Consider the following 22145-nt stretch of genomic DNA (forward strand, 5'->3'; position numbering starts at 1 on the left):
CTTACTTCAGACATATCTGTACTAGATGCAGATTGTTCACAAAAAGAACGTATGGAATCCTTAATAAATAATCCTTTATTATTATTGAAATAAAAGCTTTATAATTATTTAAAAAATTAAAAACATTTAAGAGAATTAATTTTATAAAAATTAGTTATCAGATGTAAATGATTATGATTATAAATATAAATATTTTGAAATGTGTTTTGTTTAAACCAAAAATTAACTATGTGAAAAAGTTTTATTTAAATTAATTTCTTACTTTAGACAAATCTAATGTGGAAGAAACTTGTTCACAATTAGTAGAACTTTCAGATAAATAAAGATATCAATAATGAAATGAAAACACTTATTTAAAGTATTTACTTAAATAAAAGATATTTAGTAGAATTATAATTATAAGAAATCTTAAACATCTATATTGAAATGAAATTGCCAAAAAAAAACAACCAAATAACGGCTGATTTTTGCCAATCAAAGGCCGATTTCGGCCGATAAAGGTTAGGTTAGCTTACACTAAGTTTAAAAATCTTGTCATTTCTTTATTTATTAACAAATCTACAAGTTTTAAGTATCTAATGATATCAGCGCGACGAGCCAGTCAAAAAAGCCCGATGTAAACGAGGTCGTCAGAGGCCTCTGGCAGCCTCCAGCCTCGAAAAACTAAAAAAGGTTTATTCTTTCTAAAATCTTTAGTTTTCAACGGATTTTAACGTTTTAAGCCTCTAGAAGCATCTTATCTTGACTTTAAAAGCTCAGACAAGGAGGGCCTACCCACAGGGCATGGCAGCTACTTGGCGATTGCATCCAAGTAACCATAACTCCTACTTGCCCTATTCAGATTTTGGCCTGAATTTCCACTCTAGTGGATTAGCTACCCCTACAGCTTAGCATTAAAAGTCCCCCAAAAACCTAACCTCTAACATCTAACTACCTTGTCTATCTAAACAATATCATATGTAGCTTAATTCTTCACCTATTTAGAAACCCTCCTATAAAAAATAAAAGAGTCTCAAGGACAGCTCACCCAGTCAAGACTTAATTGATATTTAGCTAAAATAGGTGAACAATTAAGACATCTCCAGCCATATGATACTGCCACTTAAAGGGACCATCCCAAGCCTAAAGCACAGCTGCGACGACATTAGGCACCCTGACTTCTGTCAAGGATTTCTCTGCGGGGGGGAAACGTAAAAAGAAAAAATTGGCCAAGCTCCTATTTTCCTAAGTTTATGGAGATGTTTCTATGTTGACATCTAAAAATTAACTAATACAGATTTACAAATTACACCCTATTTATAAACTCACATGTGTTGTTATAAGCAAAATTTGAGTACTGAATAGAGAACATTGAGTTATTGAGTTGGGGGTGGGAAATTTTTTTGCAAATACCTAGCCTCGAAACCCGATACCTGCAATAAAAACAAATAAAAAAAAACAAAATTTTTTTTATAAATCAAAAATGGTTTAACTAAGAGTTTCCTGAATTTTTTTACTGATTTTAAATCAATTTGAATTTTTAAAATCGGTTTATAAACAACCGAGATACAAAATGGTTCAATGTTTGGTTAGATTAATTATGAAATTTGATCTAATTGAATAAAAAAATTTTTTAAAACATTTTATTTCTAAAAAATGGTTTAACTAAAAAATACCTAATTTATTTTGCTAATTTCAAAGCAATTTGAATTATTGAAATCGGTTGATAAACAACAGAGATACAAAATGGTTTGATGGTTTGGTTTGGTCAAAAAATTATTAAATCACAGATACAGCTTTATGTATCTTTTTCAAAAGGTCTTTAGGAGTAGAATTGAAATCCTTTTTTTTTTTTTTGAAACCATTCATAACCAACGGTTTTAGAATATTTAGAACCAAAAATATTGGGTTAGGTTAGCTGACAAAAATGTCATAAGTTTAAAAATCTTGTCATTTCTCTTTTTATTAACGGATTTACACGTTTTAAGTGTCTAGAAGCATCTACTCTTCAAGGGAAAGCTAATTCTCATATCGGCTGACCAATTTTTGCCGATTAAAGGCCGATTTTGGCCGATTAAAGGTTAGGTTAGCTGACACTTGTCATTTATCTATTTATTAACAGATTTACACATTTTAATTGTCTAATGATATCAGTGCAACAAGGGAAAGCTAATTCTCATATCGGCTGACCAAATTGGGCCGATTAAAGGCCGATTTTTGCCGATTAAAGGCTGACACTTGTCATTTCTCTATTTATTAACGGATTTACACGTTTTAAGTATCTAATGATATCAGCGGGACAAGCCCGTCAAAAGTGCCTGATGTAAACCAGGTCATCAGAGGCCTCTAGCAGCCTCCAGCCTCAAAAAACTAAAAAAGATTTATTCTTTCTAAAATTGGTCAACTTTAATCGGCCGAAATCGGCCTTTAATCGGTGAAAATTGGTCAGCCGATAACACCATCGGCTTCTCCTTGATGAGTAGATGCTTCTAGAGGCTTAAAACGTTAAAATCCGTTGAAAACTAAAGATTTTAGAAAGAATAAATTTTTTTTAGTTTTTCAAGGCTGGAGGCCGCCAGAGGCCTCTGATGACCACGTTTACATCAGGCATTTTTTACGGGCTCGTTGAGTTGATATCATTTGACACTTAAAACGTGTAGATCCGTTAATAAATAGGGAAATGACAAGATTTTTAAACTTAAGTACATTTTGTTAGCTAACCTAACCTTTTATCGGATTTTAATCGGCCGAAATCGGTCAGCCGATAACACCATCGGATTCCCCTTGATGTGTAGATGCTTCTAGAGGCTTAAAAAATTTCTAAAAATGTAAAGACCAAAATTTTGTGACACATATTACCATTTTTAGAGAAAAATAAAGAAAAATTAATTTAATAAATAGTCAAACTTTAAAAGGGTCTCAAACCTGCAACCTTTAAGATATAAACTTAATTTCTTGTACAATAATAGGAAATACAGTAGTCTATCAACAAGATTTGAAATTTTTTAAAAATCTTTAAAGGCCTTGAAGCTAGAAGGCTAGTAGGGACAAATCAACAATGTTTGGTTAGGTTAGGTTTGAGTTGACTGACATTCCAAAAATCAGTTGGAGGTGGTAGATAATTATGAGAAATGTATAAACACACAAAAAAAGATTCAATATATCAATAGACAAATAAGAATTAAGTGGTTGAAAAGTAAAAAAAATCTTAAAAACATCAAAACTTTAAAATAGCTTCAAACCTGCAAATTTTCAGATTTGCCCTTGATCTGTTGTACTATAAGAGCAAATAAACAAGTCTATCAACAAGATTTGAAATTTTTAAAAAATCTTTAAAGACCTTGGAGCTAGAAGGTTTGGTTAGGTACAACCAGTAATGTTTGGTTAGGTAGGTTAAAGTTGACCGATTTTCAAAAACTCAATTGGAGATGATACATAATTATGAGAAATGACTGTGCACTATATATTGTTTCAATATCTTAATAGACAAAAAGGAAAATTGTGTTTAAAAGAGCTTACTGCCAAAAAAAACATAATTTTTTTTTTCAATGCTTGGTTTAGAACCTTTAACCTTCCACTAGAGCTGTGACCTGCTATAAAACTTTAGAATAGCCTCAAACCTGCCATATTTGAGATATGGCATTGATATGTTGTACAATAATGGCAAATTAATAAGTCTTTTATCAAGTTTTGAAATTTTGTTAAAATCTTAAAAAACCTTGGAGCTACAATGCTATTTAGGTAAAACCAGCAATGTTTGGTTAGGTTAGGTTATGGTTGACCGATTTTCAAAAAATCAAATGGAGGTTGTTGATAATTATGAGAAATGCATATGCACAATAAATGGTTTCAATATCTCAATAGACAAACAAGAAATTAAGTTTTGTAGGATCTTATCGTCAAAATATAGCCATTTTCCACTTTCAATGCAGGGTTTCGAACCTTTAACCTTTAGCTACAGCTTTGTCCTTTTAGTATGTTATAACTGAAGGTCTGACAATTCTAAAAATATAAAAACCAAAAATTTTGGTCAATTAGGAGCTGAGCTACGATTTTTTAAACATCAAAATTTCATTAGCCTAATCTAAGCTAGCCTAACCAAACTTTTTAGGGATTTTTTCACTAGCAAATGCTTCTTATGCCATAAGGTATCTGCTAACAAAATGCTAAAGTTCCCAGACTGATATTTCTATGCCTAGGTTAGGTCCCCTAACCTAGAAAGGTGGGTAAGAACAACCTAACCTAACCTAACCTAACCCTCCTAATTTAAAAATAAATTCAATATTAGGGATGAGGGGCAGATTTTTTATGTATGCCTAGCCCCAACAGCTGTAATGCCTAAATGTCCCAACCCTGCAGGGTTACTCAGTACCCAAATTAACTTACTGAAGAAATAAACAAATGAAAAGCTTTTTTTTTTTTTTCAAACAGGCTGACAAAGTGAATTGTAACTGGCTTTGCTGCTAAAATAAATTAATATTAACTACATAATTTAACAATCAAGTGCAGCCGCTTTATAATGAGTGCATGTTCTTCTATTTATCAATAATATCAATGTGTGACTGTATCATGATCATGCAAATTTTAACAAAGTTATCAAATAAAATCAAATATTTTCCAAAACTACTTTATTTAGAGACTAGCGGCTTTGCCCCAAGCCTCTAGGGGCTTTGCTCCAAGAGGTTTGATCAAACAGATTTTTTCGTATTTTAGATTTAAAATTTTTTTTTTGGGGGGGGGGAGTTTTTTTTAGGGGGGAGGTAGTCGACCCACTATTTTAACCTACCTGTGACCTATGAGAAGCTACCCTGTAAAGTAGAACCCGATCGGTTCTGCGGTTATCGAGATCCTTTGCTACAAATAAACAGGGAACAAACATCATTCTACTTTGTATTTTAGATGATGCCCATGAAAACTATAAATAAGAATAAGCTTTATGCTTCAAATACCATTATACATTTTTAAAAGGTTTCATGATTTATTTTATTTCAGTTTTTTTATGACATTATATATCATTTTTGCAGATATCTATCCATAGTTTTTGAGCTTTGCTACTTATGGATGTTGTCATCCTTGTTTACTGTATCATTAAACTTGTTTTATTTTAAAGGGTGATGTGTCCTAAAAAATCTACACATATGTTTTCAAGCTAGATTTAAACTCTTACTTACAGTTGCAATATCCTTCATAATTGATAGTGGGCCAAACAATGCCACCCTCTTATTAGTAACTTTGAAATAGTCTTTCTTGTGATGCTTTAGTTAAGTAAATGTTAAGAGTACAGAGAGCAGGGCAAGTATCTACAGTCACAAGAAATTGTGATATTTTTGTTGGAAGGAAATATATGTGGTGAATTGAACAATGAGAGTGATACTATTAATAAAACCCTTTTATTGAAGAAAAAAATCTTTGTATATTGTTATATAAATTATTAATATTTGGAAAGAATATGAATACTTATAATACTGTGAAATCTTTGATAAACCAACTAAAAGTATTTTCCATGTGAATGAAGATTACCCTAAGGTCATAATTAGAATTTAAATGAATGAGAGAAAATTGGAATCAAGCAGAAACATCTAGCATAAAGATTGGGATTATTTCTTGTATCACATGTATTATTAAGGATGGGATCTTGTTTTAAAGCAAGGAAAGAAACAATCATGTGTATACAGTGTCAACTATTAGGGTCACAACAAATATGGCCCCATATTGTGTCTGCAAATTTATCTAACTACTTTCTTGGGTAATTACTAATAATGACTAAAATTATTTTTTCTTTATAATTTAAGTTTTACTATTTTTTTAGGAAATATATTCATTTCAAGGACATCTTTGTAGAGTAAAGTTTTGTTGATAAGCAATAATTATGTTAGAAAATTTAGTCTACATCTACAAATCAAGTTATTATCAACATATGTGTTTGGCTAGATATTTATTTGAGTAATTTATTTAAAAATTCCTAACTAAAATTTATATAAAAGTAAAAGGATGTATGTTGGTCTTCATAATACTTTGATAAATCTTATCAAATAAAGTTATGTTTGTTTGTCTGTAAGTCTAAAAAGTCTATAGAAAGGATTAAAGAAAATATTTTTAAAATCCAAATGAATTTATATTGTTATGGAGTCAATAAATTGTTTGAGGGGGGAGATATTCTAGCTGAATAATTTTCCTTATAATAAAGTAACAGGATGTCTGTATGTTTGTTTGTTTGTCTTTACCAAAGGATATCAATAACCACTGAACCGGTCGGGTTTTCCCTAACAGAGTAGCTTTTCATAGGTCACAGGAAGGTTTATAACTATTTTTTGGGTGAGTATCAACACCCTTCCAAAATAAATCAACCCCCCCCCACCCCTATTTAAACAAAAAATCTATTTTAAAATAAATGGGTTTTTGGATTCTCTCTCAAGTGCCAATAGAGGGGCATAACTGCTAGTTTATTTTGAAAGGAACATACAGGGTGCACCACATAAATCCGGACTTTTTTTAAACGGCCATAGCGTCAAAACTACTTGACCAATCAGGACGTTTGACCCCACTATAAAAAGCTTAGGTAATGACCTTTTTGCCCATGAAAATCTTTGGACGATGGAGGACGTGTACGCCGAGCTGGCCACGCATATGTTCAACAAGGCAGATTCGAATTGCGCAGATAAATTACCGTGGATTTATGACTTGGGCCTACTTAATTTGACCTCAGCCCATCTGTAGGTGTGATGGACTAATGAAACTTGCTGGAGATACTATTAGATACCTAGTGAAAACACTAGAAAAGACTAGAGCTCTCTATCCCAGCTGACTTGGCTGTAGTACTCCGACAAAGTGGATCGTGGTAGATTTTAACCCATTAGTGATGAACCGGCTTTTAACGCCCGGTTCCAGAAAATGCCGAAAAAAACGGTTTTCAGTTTTAGGATTGCATCATTCTCAGTATGAATCCCCCCTCTACTACCCTGGTTTTCATTTCCCCCTGGAGCAGGCAGTTTTGCTTACTTCCGTTTGCCGGTATAGCTCAACAAAATTTGAAAACCAAGAAAAACGAGGTGATTTTAAAATACCCCTCCTAACTTTTTTGTTTATGAAGTAAAGTTAGTGATTTTTTTCGTGAAATTTAAAGTTTATTGGAAACTACATTCATTTGTGAATTCGTTTTATTCAAATTATTATTTTTTATATGATTTTTTTATCATTTTTTTACGTTCTATATAGCTCTGGCTCGGCGCGAGTAAAGATACCCGCTAGTTTTATTGCCCTGCTTGGCGCGAGTAAAGATACCCGTCCACATATAATATCAAAAGTTTTAAAACTTCTAAGAAATGGGCTTTTTTAACCGAAAAGGGCGGTACCTATAGCCAAAATCTTAAATGTGATATAAATTGTTTTGTATGTTAGTTGTAGCTCTATCAATTACATGAGGTTATGTAGTTTTCAATTACGGATTAATTTGGATCCTGCTGTTACTCACTCCTTAAGGAGATGTGGCTTCCCAGCAGCCCTAATCTTAATCCAATGGACTTTTGGGCCTGGAGCGCCATTAAAGCATGAACTAATAGTCGCGCCCATATCAAAAAGACCTCTCTCATTGCTCCTATCATGGAGAACTTCGCCTGCTTGAACAGGGACATGGTGACCAGGATCATATACCTAGGTTGATTCCCAGTTTTTAAAAGTCAATAAAATCTTTAAAATTGACGATTTTATGTTTATTTGTTTAAAAATAAGAAAAAGTCCGGATTTATGTGGTGCACCCTGTATAACAATACAAATATTGCGCTAGTTTAGAGGTTAGAATAGTTTTGATTGGACTGTTGAAATTGACCATAAATATCAAATAAATAATTCCTGCGACCATTTTCAATAAGAGTAATAGGATGTCTGTCTGTGTGCATATAAAGGGTGTGCAAAAAAAAATGCGGACATTTTTAAAATTCAGATTGCGCGGCTTGTGTTAATAGTAGAAAAATGTTACGCATATCGTTAGAACCGTTAGGAAGTCTACTTTTGGGAAATATAAAAACGATTCCTCTGCTACGTATAGTTTAGGAGCGATGTGGTAAAATGTCCCAACTGCCTTAAAACTTGTCTTGCGAGTAAATCATTATAGATTAAAGTATATAAAAAAATATGTACCTTTTGAAAATTCAAATTACGCGGCTTGTGTTAAAAGTAGAACAACGTTATGCATACCATTAGAACCCCTATGAAGTTTATTTTATGGAAATATAAGAACCATTACTGTGCTACTTATAGTTTAGGAGCTAAAAAAAATTTCCAAAAAATAGACTTCCTAGCGGTTCTAACGATATGCGTAACATTTTTCTACTATTAACACAAGCCGAGCAATTTTAATTTTAAAAATGTCCGCATTTTTTTTTGCACACCCTTTAGCTCTCCTTTACAATGTAGCTCCTCATAGTTCCTGGGAATATTTATAGCTATTTTGGGGGTGGGTACCACCAACCTCCCAAGAGAAATCATCCCTAGAAAAAAGAGGCCTCTAGGAGCGTAGTTGCTAGTCCTATAATATAAAGATGTTTTTTTTGTCTCAAGGTAAAGATCTTAGAGATGTCTGGATTGTTAAAACTTTTAAAGGAAGCTAAAGAATTGTCTTTAGATGGTTTTAAGCTATTTTTCTGGCCTCTTTCTCCGTCCCCTAGTGACTAGAACAGGGTAAAGCAAATTATCTAAAGTGCTAAGAATTTTTTTGTCTGTAGCTTAAGGTTTTCAAAACTATTGTTTACTGATTGGGTGCTCTATTTAAGAGATACGTCCATTTCTTGGTTTGGGATATTCTATTATTAAATATGAATTATAGGATAGGTTTAGGCTATTCTTCTACCCATCCCTACCCTTTGAAAACTATAGCCTCTAGATTCAGTAGATAGTTTACAATAAAGTTGCATCTCTAAATAAGTGTGCATGTCAAATTAATCTCTGAAAGATGATTCCTAGAAATATTGTTAATAATACAATGGAATCATATCTATAATCATTTTTAAAATGTAAACAAGTCTTTATGTACATACTAGGGACTAGAGGCTTCGTCTTTATGGGAAAGGAATAAGCAAAAAACTAGCATAAAACCACCCTTTGACCTGTAAAGTTGCCCTAAACTGAAGAATTCTAATGGTTTAGTACTTAAGCTACTTTATATAAAAGAATTATGTAGGATGATATGCAAGCAAAGGTGTTCTTTAAGAGAAGGGGATACTCAAACCATTATGAAAAATTCTCAGTTAGTAATTTTTTTGTCAAGATCTGAACCCCCACTACTGCCTTATTTGATAAATAATTCAAAAATAATGAGAGTAGTTTCTATTCCCATGTTTCTATTTGGGATGTCTTGGCAGGCAGTTTTTCATCAAAATATCTCACTTTGTCTGTCTTTATTGCATGTACTAGAATACTTCAAATATTTCTTTTGAAATTCCTAGGAGGACGACATTCAAGATTCATGTGTATTTGTGTGTGTGAGTGTGGCTGTATTGGTGGCTGTCTGGGTGTATTGAAAGATCTCGCTAACCACTGAAACAATATGATACTACTTTTCAGTGTAGCTTATCATAAGTCTTAGAAATGTTTTTAAAAATGTTGGGGACAGGTACTACCAACCTGGAGGACGTGGCAGACAATCTGGAGGTCGTGGAGGTCAGTCTGTTGGACATAGTAGAGCCCCAAATGGCCGTGGTGGAGCTTCTGGAGTGAGAGCAGATACAAGAGCCCGCAGTCCAGCACAATCAAGAAGTCCCCATGAGAGATGGCAGGCAGCCCCAATTAATTCCAATTCTAAATCATCTCAGGATAAATTTAAAGGTGAATCTAATTTTGGAAAATTACCTACTGACCAGGATATTTTAATCAACAAATTTAACGCTGCAAATTTGAATGAACAATGCTAAAACTTATATAAAATATTATTTAGCTTTTTTTTCTGTATTGCTAATCTTAGTATTCTTATTCTAACTATGAGTTTGTTTCTTCAACAATTACCTTTAAATTTTCATAAATAGATGTTAGCAGGTTTTTTTTTACATTTCTTAAATTTCTTACTGTGTTTGGTTTTCATTTTCTTTTTTATTAGAAATCCTCAAAGCCCTTTTTTATTTTTTTTTTCAATTTAATGATTATTTAAGGCACCCTAATATATCTATAAATCCCTTTTAACCTGACCACAATTTTTACCTGTGCTCATTCACATCCATTGGATCAATTTCTCCTTTCTGCTTGGATTATCATCCCCCTTCCCCTTTATTCTGCAGCCATAATTTTATATCTCCTTGTTCCCATGAATCTTTTAAACCAACTCCTCCCCTTTCCCTTTTATTCTGCCGGCCCCATTTCATATCTTTGTTTTCCCATGGTTAATTTAAAGCAACTCCTCCCCTTTTTTGTGTGTGTATGTGAGAAATATTATCTTATTGGATATATGTTTAAATGGAGGAATTAATTCATCAAAATGGAGTTAATGCATTACAAAATCGAAATTGGCATAGGCTTCTTTTCTCAGAAAACTCTGACTTTGATGTAGATTTAGATATATACAAAGACATTGATATTGATTCTTCATATTATTGCCCAGAAAGTTTTAGCCAAAAATTTTAAAATTCTAAAAATATCTCACTTCTAAGTATAAATATACAATCTCTGAACTCTAAATTTTCTAGTTTATCCAATTTAATTGCATTTTGGAAAAGTAAAGGGGTTGTATTTGACTTAATTTGTTTGCAAGAGACTTTCTCCATAATTATGCCATCCATGTATGAACTTAATGATTACCATCAAGTTTTATACAAAACAAGGAAAACTTTTGTAGGTGGCGGGGTTGGCTTTTATATTAACAAATCCTTAAAATTTTCTATATTAAATGAATATTCTATCTTTCATGAAAAAATAATTGAATGTTTATTCATTGAAATTGAACTTGGCAATAGGAAAAACTTCTTGTAGGTAATTTCTATCGTAGCCCAAGTAAAGGAGTAAATAATATAACAGCTTCTATGCAAACTGAAATGTTTCTTGAGCATTTTCAGGGTATTTTAGACTCTATTTCTCAACGCAAATGTAAAGCAATCATTTGTGGGGATTTTAATCTTGATCTTCTTTCCTATAATTCTCATAATCACACTGCTGAGTTTATTGATATGTTGTTTTCAGCTGGCTTTTTGCAACTTATTTCTAACCCAACAAGAGTATCCAGCCATAATAATCTTCATTCAGCAACCTTAATTGATCACATTTGGACTAATGATGTTAAAGACCAAATGGTGGCTGGAATAATCACCACCTATTTAAGTGATCATTTCTCAACTTTTCACATTATTAAAACAAACAAATGTCAGCCAACCCCAAAAGTAATTTCAAGTCGAGATTTCTCTGAAAATAATATTGCAAATTTCAAAGAAAAATTAACTAACTTACCTTTTACTGAAGTCTATAACCATAATAACCCTACAGATAGCTATGAAACTTTTCAGAAAATATTTAAGGAAGCATTTGATCAGAACTTTCCATTGAAAGAAATTCGTTTTAATAAAAACTATCACATGATAGAACCCTGGATGACCAGGGGGATTCTTAGGTCTAGGGCTAGAAAATTTCAGTTACAGTCTCAGCTTTAAAAAAATCCGTCGGAAGTGAATAAAGAATTGTATAAAAAATATAAAAATGCTTACAACAAAGTTTTAAAAACGGCCAAAAAAGTATATTACAGCAATCTTCTTTTAGCTAACCAGGGAAACCTTAAAAAAAATTGGCAGATTATAAAACAAGTCGCTGGGCTTAAGTCAAAAAATAATTTCTCAACTGAAAAACTTGTAATAGATGGTACTGATATTATTGGTGAAAACAACATGGGTCAAGCATTTAATAGGCACTTTTCAAATATTGCACATAATATTAGGCAAACTATCAATCCTACTGACAGGCCACCTGATAGTTATCTTGAAGAATCGGAATTTTTATTTAACATTCCACGTATTACACCAGCTAACATTATTGAAATTGTCAATAATTTTGAAAGTAAGAAGTCTGTTGATTATTTTGGAGTATCCTCCTTCTTGTTAAAACAAATTATTACACCAATTCTAGATCCATTGTGTTTTATTTTTAATCAATCTTTAGAATCTGGAAATGTACCAGATCAATTTAAAATGGCAAAAATAACTGCTGTAGTTAAAAATGGCGGTGATCCTTTTAATTTAAATGACTATAGGCCAATTTCACTTCTTTTAATCTTTTCTAAAATATTAGAAAAATACATTGCTAACCACTTGCAAGATTATTTGTCTGAAAATAATTTGATTAATGAACTTCAGTTTGGCTTTCAAGCTAAAAATTCTACATTTCATCCTATGATACACTTACTAAATCATGTGAGTAAAGCTATGAATAAAAAAGAATACACAATTGGCATCTTTTGTGACATTAGAAAAGCATTTGACTGCGTGCCTAAACAGACACTTTTAATGAAACTTTGTAAATTTGGTATTCATGGTAATATGCTTAGTTGGTTTGAGTCCTATCTTTCCAATCGAACTCAATTTGTAAGGCTTGGGCTATTTGACTCTGAACCATTAGAAGTAGATAGTGGTGTGCCTCAAGGTAGCATTTTAGGACCAATCTTGTTCTTGATATTTTTTAATGATCTTCCAAAGTCAACATTACTTAAACTTCTCCTTTTTTGTGATGACACAACAATCTTAGCCTCGGGAAAAAACCTTAATGATCTTATTTCGTTTGTTAACACTGAACTTCGAAATATTTCTCAATGGTTCAGAGCCAATCAGATGTGTTTACATCCCAACAAAACCAAATTTACAATATTTTCCCCATCCCCATCCCTTATACCTTGGAATGAAATTAACCTTTACTTTGATGAGAATGATCCCAATACACTGAATCCAAATCCATTACTTAAACATAAAATTGACTTTGTAAACCATGAAAGTGAAATCCCTGCAATCAAGTTTTTGGGCATTTACCTAGATCCAGCCCTAAATTTTAAGTATCATATAAAAGAATTAAACAAAAAACTATCTAAATCTCTCTTTTGCTTAAGGAAATGTCAAAGCCTTTTAACAGAAAGTGCTATGAAATCTTTGTATTTTTCAATTTTTCACTGCCATTTGGTTTATGGAATTCAAATATATACTTGTGCATCGCCTTCAATTCTTAATGCCATCAAAATAAAGCAAAAAATGGCTGTAAGATGTATAAAACAAGCAACATATTATAGTCACTCTGGTCCGATCTTTAAAAATCTTCAAATTCTACCTTTTGACTCTTTGTGTATCTTTTTTAAACTTAAGCTTATGTATGAATACAAAAACGATCTATTGCCTAGGTCTTTTAACAACATGTGGCCCCGTAGGGGTGATTTAATTGCCAATTATAATCTTAGAAATGATGATTATCTAACTATACCTGCTTCTTGCATTTCTCTAGTTGAAAGACTACCTTACTGTTCCTTACCAACTCTATGGAATAATTTTAATGATATTGACAATATAAGAAATAGTTTGACTAAAAAGCAATTTATAAGCAAGCTTAAAAAGTGCCTACTAAATAGAATTGTAACCACATGTAATAGAATTTTATGCCGCTCATGTCTTTTGAGAAATTTAAATTAACCCATTAGTGCCGAACCGGGTTTTAAAACCCGGTGCCAGAAAATGTAAAAAAACTGGTTTTTGGCTTCATAATTGCATCATTCTCAGTATGAATCCCCCCTCTACTACCCTGGCTTTCATTTCCCCCTGGAGCAGGTAGTTTTGCTTACTTCCGTTTGCGGGTATAGATCAACAAAGTTTGAAAATCATGAAAATTCAAAATACCCCATTTAACTTTTTTGTTTTTATAGTAAAGTCACTGATTTTTTTCGTTAAATCTAAAGTTTATTGACAAGTACATCTATTTGTGAATTCGTTTTATTTAAATTATTATTTTTTATATGATTTTTTTATCGTTTTTTTACGCCCTATATAGGCCCGGTTCGGCATTTCCATTTTGAGCCTGAAATTTTTATTACCCGGTTTCACTAATAGATCTTTTTTGACAACAACAACAAAACAGGGTTTTTTTACCCGAAATCGCCGGCTAAACACGAAATTTGAAATAAATCGCTTCGTATTATACTTGTAGCTCTTTAGATTACATGAGGTTGTGTAGTTTTCAATTACGGATCGTATCAAAGTTCTAAAAAGTGTTCATCTCACTTTTGGCGTTCAAAAATTACATTTTTCGATTTTTGGTCAAAATAACCGGGTTTATACAGGTCAACCTGGTTTTAAAACTGGGGGAAAGCACCAAAAACGGGTGTTAATGCCTGGTTGGTATTTATGGTAAAGCCAAACCGGGTTTTTTTGCAACTTTCCTGTGCACGCCACTAGAGCAAAACAAAAAAATACGAATTCCGTTTTGACCATTATAAAGCTTCCCTGAAACTTACAGCTCGATCGGCCCATAAAAGTGGCGCTTGGCACTAATGGGTTAAGTAATAGCTTTAACTCCATACTTCATCTATTATCAATTTTATTTATTAAAAAAAATTTTAATATCTAATGTTCTAGTCCTCTCACATACACCCTTCCTCACTCCCTCATTTTCACATTGGAATGAAATATAATCCTTTTAGTTAATTTCTGTTGTTGTTTTATATTCCTATTTTTGTTTTCTTTAAACTTGTATATCATTTATTGCAAAGGCTATCCAATATTACCTCTCACGAGATTGTTTAGTCCTTTGACACTGTACATAATTATTATTTGATCTGTCCTTAATATTTTATTCATATTCAATTTTTTTGTTTGTATATGAATATTTAATACCTGTATTATAACACTGTTATTATTTTTACTTGTTATGTGTGTCATAAAATAAATATCTAATCTAATCTAATAATCTAACCTCCCAATTGAAATCGTCCATAGTTAAAAAATCCTCTCAAAAAAATTTAAATGAGGGGGGGGGGGAAGGCAACATCCCCAGCCCCCCTCATTTAAGTGCCTGATGAACACTAAGTCCCATAAAATAAAGTTGAATATTTTTAAATGAAGATAAGGATCTTGGAAACTGCTGGTCTAAATTGATTAAACTTTTTATTGAAGCTTTATAAATGTCTTTGGGAGGTTTTTTGCTATTTTTCTGACCCCCTTCTCCCTCCCCTAGAGATCAGGGGCAAAGCCAATGGAATACATTAATGTTGTTAATTATTTGTCTGTAGCTTAAGATTTTGAAAACTGCTGTGCTGATTGAGTTTTAGGAAAGCTTAAGATTCATGATTTTAGGATATTCTAATTTCATATTTAGATTCTAGGGGCGCAGTGTTGCATCACTATGTCTAGTCTGTAAGTCCTATGTTCTTAGCAAGATTGTGTATTAAATGATATTTATAATTAATTTCAAATCTTATGTTATGTTATGGTACAAAAGGGTTAAATTTTTTGTCCATAGTCTAATCCTTAAGATTCCTGGTAAATTAAAAAAGAATATCCCCTCACTCCCTAAACATTTTTTAGAATGCAGAGCTAGATCTTTAAATCATTTTAGTGGTGAGCCAGATCGGGGTGAGCCAACTTTCCACTAATGAGAGCACATCATTTTATGAAATGCCGCGCTGTGATTGGCTGAAATTTGGCGCACCCCAATCTGGCTCACCAATAAAATGATTTAAAGATCCAGCTCAGTATAATTAAAGACCACTAACCTAACCTAAAGTTGACAATACCAGTTTAGAACTAACAAAACAGAATTCAAAAAAGAGTAACCATGTTTTCTTACGCATTGGTTCAAAAACTTTAATTGAATCTCTCGTATTCATTGGAATCCGGTGGATAGGAACCTGTTCTCATCCATACGAAAAAACTATGTCTAGCATTGTATTATATCCAGTTTTCTACAAATATAGAAATGTACAATTATAAGATTAAAAATAGTTTTTTTAGCCCTGAGGTGCTGAGGTGCGGAAAGCCGTTTATAATACAATGCGAGAAATTGTAGTAACTAGGACGGTATCTAATCGCCTTCGATCCTCTAACTTTGGTTCTTGATCAATGAAAACATACTTGGCATATGCTTTCGCTTTTGGATGTCTTCAAACGGTCCAAGAATTTCACCTCTAGCGCAGAGGGAAACAAACTGAAACAACCCCTCTACTCCAAAGGCATAAATTCGTCCGATGAAGCCCCTAAGCTCCAGTGGTGCTATCCAATGAAAGTCCTTTTAATCTAGATGTTTCAAAGGTTTATTAGATACTAATCATAGTTAACAAAAAATGCAGTTTATATACACAGATACCAAAATAGATAGATAAATTGGGTAGGGGGTTAGAAGGGGTGCAGATTAGTGGTTAAGCTTCATCCAGGTGAAAGGGAGAAGGGTAGGCCATCTGAGGGGGTGAACTGGTGTAGCCGGAGAAAGGGTAGGCAGCTACGCTGGGAAGGGGGAACCCTTACCCCTTCTTGCCTGTAGAATTTGACCGCTTGCTAATTCGCCGCTGGAATGTTGATAACAATGGCTATTGTCTGAGGGGCCATTGTGAGTAGATGGAAAACATGAAAGTGTATCTCATTTTAACATGCAGCAAAACTTCTCTATACAACGAAAGTCTGTCAGCCTACCACAAAATAACTATTTATTTACTTACTCTCAATCTAATCCTACAAAACTATTCAACAAGAAGGCAAGGCAGGCAAGGAGACCGAGAGCCGCAGCCAGAGTCAAATTTTTTTTTGTGGGAGAGGGGGGGGGGGGAAGGTTGTACAAAATTTTCAAAATTGAAAAAAAAATCCTATGAGGATAATGATAATCCTATCTAGATTTGAAAATAAAAGAGACAACCTTGCAAAGAATAGATATTAGCAGGGACAAACCCAGGGACACATATAAAGAGTGAGCAAAAATAAATGGAAACATTTTAAAACTTCAAGTTGCGCGGCCTGTGTTAATAGTAGAAAAATGTTATTCATACTTTTAAAACCATTATGAACTTTAGTTTAAAAATATAAAAACAATTTCTGTGCTACAAATAGTTAGGGAGCTACGTGGTAAAATGTCCCAACTTACACATAAAACTTGACTTGCAAGTAAATCATTAAAGATTAAAGTATAGAATGTGCAATAAAACAAGATGCCAACATCCATAAAAGCAAAGCACTGAAACGGTAGGACAAACGGACATTAACACTTGTATAGTGTCAGAACTGAATAATCATAATGTAAATGTATAAGAGTCAAAGCGAAAATGTATGTAAATTTGTTGAAAAACTGCTTGATACAGGATAATGTTTATGGACATAAAGGGTGTGCAAAAAAAAATGCGGACTTTTTTAAAATTTAGATTGCGCGGCTTGTGTTAATAGTAGAAAAACGTTATGCATACCATTAGAACCGATATGAAGTCTATTTTTTGAAAATATAAAAATGATTCCTGTGCTATGTATAGTTTAGGATCTATGTGGTAAAATGTCCCAATTGGCTTAAATCTTGACTTGCGAGTAAATCATTAAAGATTGAATTAAAGGGTGTGCAAATAAAAATACGTACATTTTTAAAATTCTAATTGCTCAGCTTGTGTTAATGGTAGAAAAATGTTTGGCATACCTATGGAATCGCTATAAACTCTATTTTTTTTTAAATATAAGAACCATTCATGTGCTACGTATAATTTATGAGTTATGTGATAAAATGTCCCAACTGACTTAAAACTAAAAAAAAAATTTCACTTTTCTCACATTTATCAATACAGCTCCTAAACTAAAAATAGCACAAAAATCGTACTTATATTTCCAAAAAATAGAGCTTATGACGGTTCTAACGATATATATAGCATTTTTCTACTATTCACACAAGTCGAGCAGTTTGAATTTTAAAAATGTCCGCATTTTTGCACACCCTTTTTTTATCTTTAATGATTTACTCGCAAGTCAAGTTTTAGTCAGTTGGGACATTCTACTACGTAGCTCCTAAACTATAAGTAGCACAGTAATGGTTTTATATTCCCATAAAATAGACTTCATAGCGGTTCTAACGGTATGCACAACGTTGTTCTACTATTAACACAAGCCACGCAATTTGAATTTTAAAAAGGTACATATTTTTTTATATACTTTAATCTTTAATGATTTACTCGCAAGTCAAGTTTTAAGGCAGTTGGGACATTTTACAACATAGCTCCTAAACTATACGTAGCACAGGAATCATTTTTATATTTCAAAAAATAGACATAGCGGTTCTAGCAGTATGCATAAAGTTTGTCTACTATTAACACAAGCCGCACAATCTAAATTTTAAAAAGGTCTGCATTTTTTTTTGCACACTTTTTATGTACTTACATTTTCAGGACTTGATCATAGAGTTGCATCTCTTTATGCTTTGTTGTCCTAGGAATCAATATACCAAAAATCAGATCAATCCGATGATTAAATCACATAAATATGTATTTTTAAGAAAAAAAAATAACATGTTTAAAATAGACATACGGACATTTTTGTAATGATTACAGAGTTGCTACGCTTTCTAAATCGTACCTTACTAATAAAGGAATCACCAGGCAAAATCGATAGGACAATTCTAACATGCCTAAATTAACAAAAAAAAGCTATCCGTTACGAACGGACGGACAGACGTACGGACAGACGGACCGACCCTAATTATAGAAAAGCTTCACTTTAAAAAAAAACATATACATTCTTTGAAATTCAATCTACGCGGTTCTCATCTTTTCTTTTATGTAACCATGAACATATATTAGCACCTGAAAAAAAAAATGTTTTATTAGTTCTAGATATAAATTGGAAGATTTTTTTCTATAACTGTATGCGGATTTGTGTGTGAATAAAGAAATCATTTAAATCTCAAAGTTTGTATAAAATTAAGTTTGTGATTTTTTTTAAAACAAGGATGACATCATCCATGAAATATAAATAAGTTTTGACAAAATTATACATAAATTTGTTGCAAAACTTTTTAAATACAGAATACTGTTTAAGGATATGCTGACATAGATTTAGAACTTGATTATATAGATGCTTTACTTTTAATATTGTTCCTTATTGTAATAGGAATCAGTACTTGAAAATTCAGATCGGACTTTCTAGTAATGATTATATAGTTGCTATGCTTTCTAATTCGTACCTAACTGCCCAAGAAGTTATCATGCAAAGTTGTAAAGCAATATGACAAAACATGTTTAAATTATCAAAATGAGCTAACTGTTATGAACATATGGACTTAATAACTATACAAAAGCTTCGCTTTAAAAAAAAATATTTTCTATTTCAACACATATGTTTATCTTGTAATTTTCCATAGAATTATTCAAGCAGGGTTCAAAGATTTAAATATGTATAAACATTGCATAGCATTATATTTTAACATTTAACATGTACACACGACTAATTTTTTTCAGTGTCAGTCAAGTACTGTACCCCTCCCCCTCCTAATTTAAAAAAAAATCCAATATTAGTGCAGTGTGAAGGGTAAGATTTTTTACCTATACCTAGCCCCTAGAGCTGCAGTACCTTATTTCCCTAACCCTGTGGGGCTACTCAGTACACAAATTACCTTACCCTAAAGTGACCTAAAGAAATAAACAAACAAAAACTCAACCCCCATCCCATATTTTAAAATTTAAAAAAAATAATGGGGGGTGTTTGATGCTCTCCATGCCATGTTAATGGAAAATGTGTGTGTTTGCATATATATGTGTGTGTGTATGTGTGAGTATGTGTGTCTACTTATCTTTAAGCTAGTTTTTTACAATCATGTGTTTGAATAGAGATTACCCTAATGTGGCCTAGAGAAATAAACAAATAAAAAAAAACTCAACCCCCTCCCATATTTCAAAATTGAAAAAAAATGGGGGGTGTTTGATACTCACCATGCCATGCGCGTGTGTGTGTATGTATGTGCATGTGTATGTATGTGTGTGTGTGTGTGTGTGAGTATGTGTGTCTATTTATCTTTGGGCTAGTTTTTTACAATCATATGTTTAGATAGAGATTACCCTAATGTGACCTAAAGAATTAAACAAATAAAAAAAAAACTGAACCCCCCTCCCATATTTCAAAATTTAAAATAATGGGGGGTGTTCGATGCTCTCCATGCCATGTTAAGGGAAAATTTGTGTGTGTGTGTGTGTGTGTATTTGTGTGTGTGTATATGTGTGTGTATGTGTGTGTGTCTACTAGTCTTTAAGCTAGTTTTTTTTTCAATCATATGTTTAAATAGAGATTTGTTAGAGTAGTTGATTTAATCTATAATACAAAGTAGCTTGATGTCCGTCCGTCTGTCAGTCCGTCCCTTAAGACCTCAGTAACACCTAAACCGGATTATACTCTTCAGGGAATATACCTACTAGTCCTGGTGGTGGTTTTAGGCTATTTTCTTGGGGGGTTGGACACCCCCAACCCCCCAAAAAACAAATAAATCCCTCACCCAATTTTTTTTTTAATAATTTTTACGAATTTTGTAAATTCGCATTTTTTTCCGCTGGGTAGGTAAAAGAAGATGTAATTATACCTCTTATACCTAGAGGCTAGGGGCGAAGCCACTAGTTGTATAATATTTCAGTAAAAAATACAAACTTTAGGACAAAACATGTTTTGGATTTAATATTTAGTGCTTACTGTTCTTAATTATATCTTATTTATATTAAAAAAAAAGTTCTCAGCCATACTAAAAAAGCATATATTTTACCGTAGAAGGCCAGTTTTCTATAAATATTAAAACAATAATCTTAATATTAATACCAGTTTTGTTAGCCAAGGCCTTTGGCCCCTCGGGGCCAACAAAATTAGTTTTAACATTAGAATTTTTCCTTTTTATTTCTGCGAAAAGCTGTCTATAATATGATGCTATATATATCTATTCCTATATCAATATTTTTATATTGATAAGAAAAGTATAAAAGTTTAGTTCCCTCCCAGAAATGTCTCTAAAATAATGCGTCTATAACAAGATGCTCTGCTCATATGTGTTTATGTTTTTTTTTATCAGTTATTGAGAACTGCTTCTTTGAAAATAGTGAATTAACTCATATTTTTAGTAGCAAAGCTACTCTATAATTTGAAATATCCATCTGTCAACTGAAACGTTTTTGGAGAAACATGATTTTTTCGGCTACTTTTTAAGATAGACGCCTAAAATTTTCAGGTATCAAATAAGGTCACATTTTACATATTTCCACAGTTTCCTTAAATTTGCTCCTAATCGATTCCTAGATTTTCAATTTTAAAATTTTATAAGGTTTTGCGTTTTATTTTAGTTTTTTTGTTATTTTTATGACACTGATTTATAGTTGATTTTTTCCAGATGTACATCCATATCTTTAGAGCTTCGCTACTTATGGATGTTGTCTATTCCAAGATTCTCTGCTCATATGTTTTAGTGTTTATGTCTCAGTTATTGAAAACTAGCTTTTTTAGCATGTGTGAACTAGGATTTTGTCTTGTTTAACTATATTTCAGGGGGAGGGGTGTTGTACAATAAACCCCCCACCCTTAATGTTTTTGCCTCTGAATTCAATTTTATGAAAGATGGAGTTTTTCTGACATTAAATGTGAAAATATGTATTTTTCTTGAAAAACTAGTATAAAGTTTGTTAATTTAGAAAATTTAAGCAATCAATATCAAATTGTACTGTCTATTTTCCAAGATATGAATGTAGGAGGGTGTGGGGGGGGGGAAATCCCCTCAAACCCCTACTACACACATAATATTGTGAGGGAGGGGGGGAGAGGTGTGAGTTAAGCCCAATTATTTAACTTTTAATTTCATAAATATAAAGTAAAGGAGAAAGCCTTTTTTGAAGGGGGGGCACAGTGGGTTTATTGGCTGTTTTGGGAATATTTTAACTTTACCAGTCACAATTGACAACAAAAGCTTATTTCATCTAAAAATAAAGTTAAAACCTTTCACATTTAGGTTATGGCTTATGTAATATAACATAAGCCGTAAATTTAAACCCATTTTGATGCTTTAACAGATTTTTGAGAAGAGGGATTGTCATACTTGGATTCAAACTTTCAGTTGATATTTAAAATTGTAGAAGGTTTTCCTGAGGTATACAGGCTGCCGAGCCCTATTATAGGGAAGAATACATTTTACATACATTTAAATTAGATAAAATGATTTTAACCCCTTACAGTCGGGCCCCTTGCCGC

The 22145-nt window shown here is 32.5% G+C and overlaps 1 protein-coding gene across 1 annotated transcript in view; it reads left to right on the plus strand.

Annotated features, from left to right (window-relative positions):
* Window positions 1–9573: 9573 nt before the first annotated feature.
* The window catches only part of LOC145318111 (uncharacterized), a 36369-nt gene continuing 23797 nt past the window's right edge, over window positions 9574–22145 (plus strand). Inside the window, exon 1 of the mRNA XM_080159461.1 lies at window positions 9574–9633. Coding sequence (XP_080015587.1) covers window positions 9574–9633 — 60 coding nt within the window. The remainder of the gene's footprint in view (window positions 9634–22145) is intronic.

Source organism: Acartia tonsa, chromosome 4 (genome assembly GCF_053477335.1).
Source record: "Acartia tonsa isolate MP-2025a chromosome 4, ASM5347733v1, whole genome shotgun sequence".
Taxonomy (NCBI): domain Eukaryota; kingdom Metazoa; phylum Arthropoda; class Copepoda; order Calanoida; family Acartiidae; genus Acartia; species Acartia tonsa.